At 55.3% G+C, this 8,974-nt stretch overlaps 1 protein-coding gene across 4 annotated transcripts in view; it reads right to left on the reverse strand.

Moving 5' to 3' along the window:
- The window catches only part of CADPS2 (calcium dependent secretion activator 2), a 447,623-nt gene extending 439,263 nt beyond the window's left edge, over positions 1-8,360 (reverse strand). Inside the window, exon 1 of one of the 4 annotated variants that reach the window (XM_055314464.1) lies at positions 8,190-8,360. In XM_055314464.1, coding sequence (XP_055170439.1) covers positions 8,190-8,210 — 21 coding nt within the window. In that variant the 5' untranslated portion in view covers positions 8,211-8,360. The remainder of the gene's footprint in view (positions 1-8,189) is intronic. The other 3 variants (XM_055314463.1, XM_055314462.1, XM_055314461.1) reach the window with 3 other exon arrangements.
- Positions 8,361-8,974: the final 614 nt, after the last annotated feature.

Here is an 8,974-nt window from a genome sequence, read left to right on the forward strand (position 1 = left end):
CCGAAATAATCAGTAAAGTAACATCATCAGTTAACACGAAGTTAGCTGAGCATCGACCAACAGAACAAGAGAAGCCAGAGTTTTTAAAAAATGTTAAAATGCTTAAAAATAACCTTGGTCATAAACCTCAGCCTACATAAATGGAACCTATAAAACATCACAAAGATATAAGAGGCTTCACTGAGTGATGCTGATGTCGTGAGAAGACTGAATTTCGTAAAACAGTTGCCAACAGGCTTAACTGACCAAAAAAAAAAAAAAAAAAAAGATGACACGCAACCCGAAGCGTATATATTGTAGGCACTGAACTGAGCACTTGATATATATCATTTAATTACAACAAAAATTCTCCGCGGGCATTATCCCCATTTTACAAATGAAGAAGCCAGGACCCAGAGACAGGAGATGCCTTACTCACCCGACGCAAGGATACTACTGAAGAATGGAGCCCAGGCCCCCCCAACCCCCGAAGACCTGGACTTCCTCGCTGCTGCTGTACTGATACAATTTTATTTAAAAGAAGGGGGGACAGGGGATCCCTGGGGGGCTCAGCGGTTTAGCGCCTGCCTTTGGCCCAGGGCGTGATCCTGGAGACCCGGGATTGAGTTCCATGTCGGTTTCCAGGCACGGAGCCTGCTTCTCCCTCCTCCTGTGTCTTTGCCTCTCTCTCTCTCTCTCTCTCTCTCTCTCTCTCTCTCTCTCTCTATATATATATATATATATATATATATATATATATATCATAAATAAATAAATAAATAAATAAATAAATAAATAAATAAATAAATCTTAAAAAAAAAAAAGAAAAGAAGGGGGAACAGGATGGAAAGAATGTGACAGGTGGGAACTAACCCCATCAGGTTATTAAAATAAAGGATTATCCGGAATCAAATGTATGTAGTACTAGCAACAGGAAAAACTACCCCAAATGAATGAGAACATATAAAGTCCTTCTCCAATTGACTTATTTCACTCAGAATAAAAAAAAAAAAAAACACAGGAAAAACTAGATCAATTAGAGGAGCCAACCCAGAGAAAGATGTAAAGGAAAACATGCACAATCCGTAAGTCACTAAACACCAGCCTGTGAGGGTATTTCTCCTTGTTTTATCTTTTACTGTATTTCCAAAACATCGGATGGTGTTAAGTAGAGGTTCAGTAAATATTTGACCAACGAGGTAATGAAGGAAACAGTATGAACTTGCCTTACAGCTCAGTAACGGAAGCAGAGTATTATCAGGAATCGGGGCTGCAAGAATCACTTAGCTGTTCGGGGGAATAAGTCAACTCCGTCCTTCAAACAGTTCTCCATGGGAGAGAACAAATGTCAAAAAAATCAAAGTATATCTAAAGGCAGTATAAGACTCGAGAAACCCTCCACAAAGGAACGCTTTCCTCAACACCTTGATAAAGAGTTCACCTTGGTGAAACCCGTAGGTCAAAAGAAAAATGGGAAAAGGATGTTAGACCATACAGACACCCACCCTCACTACCCAAGAGGAGCAAGTCGACCATCGTCCCATCTACCGCACTGGAAAGATCGCCTTCGAGTTGTTCATACCTTTTGCCCCGGTAACATTTTCATTGCAAAAACTCAACACTAACTTGAAGACTAGAAGATGAAAATATTCAAACCATGGTGCTTACAAAGCGACGTGATAAAGTTTCAAAAAAGCAGACGCTCTACAAACAGACTCCAAAATGCAAACCAACAACCCATTGATGCTATTTTTTTTTAATTTACTGAAGTATAGTTGATACACAGTGTTAGCTTCAGGTGTACAGCACTGACCTGACACAATTTGGAACAGGTTTTCCGTACTAATGCTAAAATTTTGCAAAAAAAAAAAAAAAAAGACTGCACGCAAAAATAACACATTTAAATCTGTTTAAACAGGAAATCCGAATAAATAAATAAATAAATAAATAAATAAATAAATAAATAAATAAACAGGAAATCCGGGCAGCTCGGGTGGCTCAGCGGTGTAGCACCTGCCTGTAGCCCAGGGCGTGATCCTGGAGACCCGGGATCGAGTACCCCATCGGGCTCCCTGCATGGAGCCTGCTCCTCCCTCTGCCTGGGTCTTTGCCTCTCTCTCTCTGTGACTCTCTGTGTCTCTATGAATAAATAAATAAAATCTTAAAAAAAAAAATAAACAGGAAATCCAAGTCCTTCACTTGGAAGACAAACCGTTACGGACGCCTCCTGAGGTTTACCTTCTGAAGGACCCGTGCGCACTCCCAGCACAGACACAGGAAACAGTCCTCCCACTAAGGATCTTGAAAGACCTTGGTGAAATTACTCCTCAGTCAGGCATTTCTCGCTGTCAACTCCTACTTAGATTCCACTATACTTCCCAGTTTATTTTGGGATGGAAGGCAACACTCACGCTTACCCTGAGCCTCCTGGATTTTCCGTTCCTAATGCTGTCATCTGTGGTTTTAGAGGGAATCACGCAATCGCAAATGCAAGGCAGCCGCCTCCAGCACGTTACCTAATTAAAGACCCTCTGCAAGGTACCGGCCTCCCGTTGTACTGACTCAATGAACTCTAGGTCATTAACCGGATGTGTTTGTTCCTCGCTCAGAGCATCCCGGGCGCCTTCACCTTAATATGGAATATACTGATTTCATTACTCGGTGATCTCACTCCTTACGAGGGACACTTCCACCCTGCCCAGGTTCGCATAAGCCCAGTCGCCCGCAGCTTTAAACACCAAGCGGCAGCCCTTGAGCTGGGCTGCGCACCGGCATCACCCAGGAAGCTGCAAGAGCACAGCCTCGGAGATTTCATTAGTCAGGAGTGCAGCCTGGACGACGGGATTCCGAAGAGTCTCCGGGTAATTCTAATATTCAGCTAAAGATAGAAAGCACCGGTTTTTGGTCTTTTGGGTTGTTTTGTTTTTAAAAAAAAGGCAATCCCACCAAAACCCTTAGCTGATTTTGAAACAAAGGGAACAAAACAGTCCTAAGATGAGGTGTCACCAATTTAGGACAATAGTTTCATAATCTGATTCCTGAATAGTCTCACCTCTGGGACGGTGTCCTTTGTTCCGATGATACATCCGCTATTTACAGTCATTAAATCTTTCATAGCCTAAAAATCGAAACAGCAGTGACACATGACTGTGTGACCCACCACTTATTCCCCAAAGATCCACATCAGTTTGAAATGCATCATAAAAATCGCGATCACTCAAGAGAGGCTGGCCTCACCACCAAATGATAACTGTGGGATTTTCCACTCAGAATTCCCATCCTTCACAACCTGGCACTTGGCTTTCCTTTTCAGTTCTTTAATAACCTTAGAAACTGTGCTATTTATCTTGTGAGTGTACAAAGAGAGTGATTTCTATTTAGAAAAAAAAAAAGACTAAAGAGGGAAAATAATACTGTTACTTTATGGCACTCGATAAGCAGTCGTCGTGTGTCACAATTACAGCTGATTTCGTTTTTGGGAGCGGCCAACGCCGGTATCACTTAACACGTCTGAGTTCTCATTAGCACAACTCCTCTCCCTAAATTGCGTGCTGTGGTCCCAGATACCCCACGGAGGGTTGGAGGAGCCGAAGCAACACCGACTCCCCGAGATACTGCCGAGGTCCGGTCCGAGGTCGCTTCCGCCGACTTTCCACCCCACCGCACCCCGGCTAGTAGAGGCCGACAGGACCCATCCCTCCGCATCTGCACCACATGCACCGAAGCCCGAGGAGCACACGGGGCGGCCCCTCATAGCTCCCAAAGGTCTGGCTTTTGTAAGACCCTCACGTCTTCGGGGGGCTCGGCGGTTTGGCACCTGCCTTTGGCCCAGGGCACGATCCTGGAGTCCCAGGATCAAGTCCCACGTCTGGCTCCCGGCATGGGGCCTGCTTCTCCCTCTGCCTGTGTCTCTGCCTCTCTCTCTCTATCATGAATAAATAAAGATAAATCTTTAAAAAAAAAAAATAAGCCCCTCTTGTCTGCTGAAACCCGCGGACAAGAAAGCAAGGTGGGCCGCTGGACTCCGGGCTTGGTGGTGGCTCTGATGACGCTGCCCTCGGCAGTCGTGGGCTCTGCCCCAGCAGGCCTTACCATTTTTACAGCTTTCCCTACGGGGTGGGGATCCGGGAGGTCTCGGAAAGCACGCCTGGGTGGCTCCGTCGGTCCAACGCCCGACTTGCTCTGGGCTCAGGTCATCATTCCGGGCTCGAGACGGAGCCCCACGTCAGGCTCCAAAGTCCGCGGGGTTCTGCTCTCCCTCTGCCCCTCCCACCTGATTTCACGGTATTCTTTGCTTATACTTCTCAAACTTACGAGAGACGGAAAATACGCAAAGTGGGGGGAATAATTATTCCACATGAAGGTTTAATAAGTCCTCATTCGGTGTGATCACAGTGGCCCTGCACGGAAACATGCACAGAACAGGAGGATTCACGTTCAACGCCACTAGGTACCAAGCTTTAATTCCTGCTCATCTCTAAAGAGTCGGCTCCTTCAACAGCTCACTTGACTAAACTAAACGAGAACCAAAGCCGTGCAACCACTCACTACAGACCCCGCCGAACTACAGCACTGTAGGTCCTAAACGTCTAGAAAGCGGCTCCAAGCGGAGGCCTGCGGCCTAACCCCTGCCCACAGGGGGACGCACGGGCCCTGCGCGGCGGCATCGGTGTGGCCGTCAGGCTCTTCCTACCCTCTGAGCACCCTGCACGCCACCTATTTTTTTCCTCCAGGGTCTCCAGGTTCTCCAACGGCTCAGCAAATCGCCTTTCAATGAAATGGGTTTGCTCATGTGTCACCGCCTTGTCGTTTGCACACTGACCCAGCCGCAACCAGAGCCAGGGCTCGCTGCTGCGGCATCCTGACTGCGCAGATGCAACCGCGGTGCGGGAGCATCAGCCTGGGGCACTGCACCACGCAAGTACCTCGCCGTCAGCCGTTGCCCCGTATTTGTGTCACTTATGAAACCGTGGCTGTGGCCACTCAGGTGCTGTGACCACCGGGTGCACAGCTTTGTCTCCAGGTCCACCCTCACCTCCCGATTTCCTGCCAAGCCGTCAGGAGTCACAGGTCCCACTGGCACACGCTGGCCACTGCCATTCCTGGAATTGAAGTTTTCCAGCCAAAAGCAAAAGAAAGGTATGTTTCAGTCAAATGAAGTGAATGCTACTAAGCTTTCTCAGGTACCTCATTGATAGAAAAAAAAAAAAAAAAACAAACTAGTCTCGTGGGCTTTGCAGCCAAGGAAGAAAACAAAAACCCCCGCACTGTGGCTCGGCTCTAGTTGCCTGAAGCTCACCCACACCTAACGGAGAGCGGGACGGACGCTGTAGGGCCCCTCTGTCGTTCCTAAGACAAAGACCCTTTGAGATCAATTCTGGGGGGTTTCTAAATGCTCCGTTTCGAGGAGTAAGCAGCAATATGCATCCAGACGCTTACGCCATTAAATCCTTTTACTCACTGAGTACTTGAAGATACAGAATAAAAATACACAGTGGATTAGTGATTTTTGCAATTATGCCGTTATCTTTATAAAACCCAACTGTGGAATTCAAGACTTAAGGCTTTTGGCATTAATTGACTTGTACATCAGATTCACAAGAATATAAATTCCCACTTCTCTCTGTCCTAGGAGAAAACCTACTGCCAAGAAATGCTCCAGCTCCCTTTAGAAAGCTGCATGTTTAAAAAAAAAAAAAAAACCTGGATCCCTCTGAATAAGGGAAATACATACTTAGGCTGTTATGTGGCCGCCTCCTCAATAAAAATCCACAGAATTAAATCTGACCATACGCACTGCCCTCGAGCTTTACAGAATGGAAGTCGCCGAGCATCCCAAACGTTTTGCAGAGGCCAGAAGCAGGGTGTTTTGTTTGGTTTCGGTTGTAACCTAACGTCACAGCAGTAGCTTCCTTACTATTATGAATTACCTGCTTGAAAGTTTAAACAGGAGCTGGAGAAACTTTTCATTTAAATAGGAGTCAGATCTGCAGCTACGAACGGACACAGGTCTCCGTGACAGAATGCGACTCGTGAGCACGGCATAAGTCAGCTGCCAGTGACAAAAGCTAAATCGTCCAGAGGAAAACAGCCTTAGCTTCACCATACATTTTAATGCTTTAATACACTGAAAATAAGCCTAAATGGCCCACGCATGATCAACGTGGTGCCCGGGACGGCCGTCAGACGCTCTATACAGCACCACGTGGAACAGGTCAAAACTTGCACTTACTTTAAGGACGACTATTGAAAGCTGCTGGGCCTCGGGAGTGGAGCAGCAACAGGTGACCGCGCTGCAAGCGAGGAGGAGGGGGCGGCTCCGTACCCACCCAGGAGCGGGGTGGAGGGCGCACAGGAACCCCACGGGGCACGCACGACGGGGACCCGACTGTGCCAACCGGTCTGTGACTAGGAAATGGGTGCGTGAATCACCCACAGTGCCGGGGCCTGGAAGGACGAACAGCTGGAGAGGATCTCCCCTAAGCACGCCCGAGTGAAGGCTGCAGACCGCTTCCTAGCTTAGGTGTTCCCGAAGCCCCATAGATGAGGAGGGAGGGCGGCAGGAAGACTGCCTTTGCCAGAAGCCGCAGGGGCCTTTCAGAGGCCATCCCGAGGCCCCCCGGGGTTTGAGGAAGGCCTCGTGTGCTCGTGAGAATAAATACCTGCTCTTCTAGGGAAGCCTGGAGCAAGTCACAAGCTCCCCGGGTCTCCACACCGGGGCCAACTGAGGACACGCGTAGATTCCTAGGGCACCTTTAGGACCTTCAGGCTCCGCGTTCTCTTGGATTCCCTAGACACGTTTAATTTGAAACATTTTCCCAAGTGGGGCGGCCTGGGTCATGACCTTCATCCCTGCAGGACCTTAGGGCCCCTGGGACCTTGTTTTAAAACTACAGTGGGAAGACCCCGCACCCGAAGCCCCGGCCTCTGCGGGGCACAAACAAGCAGAAACAAAAGCCAAAAGCCCCTTCCTTGCAGGCTTCCCACCGCCCTTTTGTTTTCCATCCAGGCGCCTGGGCTCGGCCTGCAGGGCCGGATCGGGCAGGATCCGCCTCCCACAGCAACTTCTGGGGCTCCAGGTGGAGTCCCGGCCCCGCGCCCTGCACCAAAGTTAATTTCTTTTTTTTTTTAAATTCACGGAGGAAAATTTCGACCCCTGCGCCCCAGTGAGGACGTGCCTGGCTACGGGGCCGCCAGGTCCCAGCGGTTTCGCCCAAGTCCGCGGTCGGTGGACCCTGGGCTAGGCCGGCTGCGGGGCGCTGCGGGAGGCCACCGGGGGCCGCGTCCTGGCCGGGCGGTGGGAGCCCAAGGGGGGGAGCCAGGGGTGGGGGGGGAGGGGGAGGAGGGGAGGGTGAGGAGGGGAGGGGAGGGGAGGGAGGGGAGGGGGAGGAGGGGAGGGAGGGGAGGGGGATCCAAGGGGGAGAGGGGAGCCCGCGGGGAGATGCGCGGGGGGGAGGGGAGGGGGGCCCACGGGGGAGCCCACCCAGGGGACGCGGCCCCCGCGCGTGCACCGCGCTCCCCGCCGACTCCGGGACCTCGAGCGCCCGCGCTGAGCAGGTGGGCAGGCGCCCCGGCCGGTGCCTCCGAGGGGTGGGGGTGTCCCGGGGGGTGGAGGGTCTCCGGGGGGTGTCTCCCTGGGGTGGGGGGTCTCCAGGGGGTGTCCCGGGGGTCTCCCTGGGGTGGGGGTGTCCCGGGGGGTGTCCCGGGGGTCTCCCTGGGGTGGGGGGTCTCCCGGGGGTCTCCGTGGGGTGGGGGGTCTCCCGGGGGGTGTCCCGGGGGTCTCCCTGGGGTGGGGGGTGTCCCGGGGGGTGTCCGGGGGTCTCCCTGGGGTGGGGGGTGTCCCGGGGGGTGTCCGGGGGTCTCCCTGGGGTGGGGGGGTGTCCCGGGGGGTGTCCCGGGGGTCTCCCTGGGGTGGGGGGTGTCCCGGGGGGTGTCCCGGGGGTCTCCCTGGGGTGGGGGGTGTCCCGGGGGGTGTCCGGGGGTCTCCCTGGGGTGGGGGGGTGTCCCGGGGGGTGTCCCGGGGGTCTCCCTGGGGTGGGGGGTGTCCCGGGGGGTGTCCGGGGGTCTCCCTGGGGTGGGGGGGTCTCCCGGGGGGTGTCCCGGGGTCTCCCTGGGGTGGGGGTGTCCCGGGGGGTGTCCCGGGGGCCTCCCTGGGGTGGGGGTGTCCCCCCGTGCTGGGTCTCCGGGGCTCCGGGGCTCCGGGCACGCACCTTCTGCTGCCTGCGGGCCATGTCCGTGGGCTGCTTGGCGTTGAAGGGGTGCGCGATGCAGCGCACGACCAGGACGTAGAGCTGCAGGCGGACCCCGCGCTCCCGCTCCCGCTCCCGCTCCCGCTCCCGCTCCTCGTCCCGCCGCGCGTCGGGCTGCGGGCGGCCGTCGCCGGGCCTGGGGGGGCTCCCGGTCCCGCCGCCCCCGCCGCCCCCGCCGCCCCCGCCGCCCGCGCCCCCGCCCGCGCCCCCGTCCCGCGCCCGCCGCCCCTCGGCCCCCGCCGCCCGCGGCCCCTCGCGCCGCTCGGCCTCCGGGGCCCCGTCCGAGTCCTCGTCGCTGGAGGACGGGTCCAGCATGGTGCCCGCCGCCGCCGCCGCCGCCGCCCGCTCCCGCCCGCTCCCGCCGAGGAGCCGCCGCTTCCCGGACACGTCGAGGCGGAGCCGGCGGGGGGCGGAGCCGGCGGCGGGGCGGGGGCGGGGGCGCGGGCGCGGGCGGACTCGGACCCGCCCCGGACCTCGGACCCGCCCCGGACCTCGGCCCCGCGGCCCCGCCCCCGCCCCCGCCCCGGGGCCCCGCGCGCTCGGACGGCCCCGCCCCGCCCCGCCCGCCCCGCCCCGCCCCGCCCGCCCCGCCCCGCCCCTCCCGCCCCGCCCCGCCCTGCGGCGCCGACAACAAGCAGCACGTGGGGCCCGCGGGGGGCGGACGCCCGGAGCCCAGTGCGCGTGCGCGTGCCCGCCCGGCCCCCGCCCCGGCCCCGGCCCCGGCCCCGAGCGGTTTGCAAGGGGGG

Source organism: Nyctereutes procyonoides, unplaced genomic scaffold, assembly GCF_905146905.1.
Source record: "Nyctereutes procyonoides isolate TBG_1078 unplaced genomic scaffold, NYPRO_anot_genome, whole genome shotgun sequence".
NCBI classification, from domain to species: Eukaryota; Metazoa; Chordata; class Mammalia; order Carnivora; family Canidae; genus Nyctereutes; species Nyctereutes procyonoides.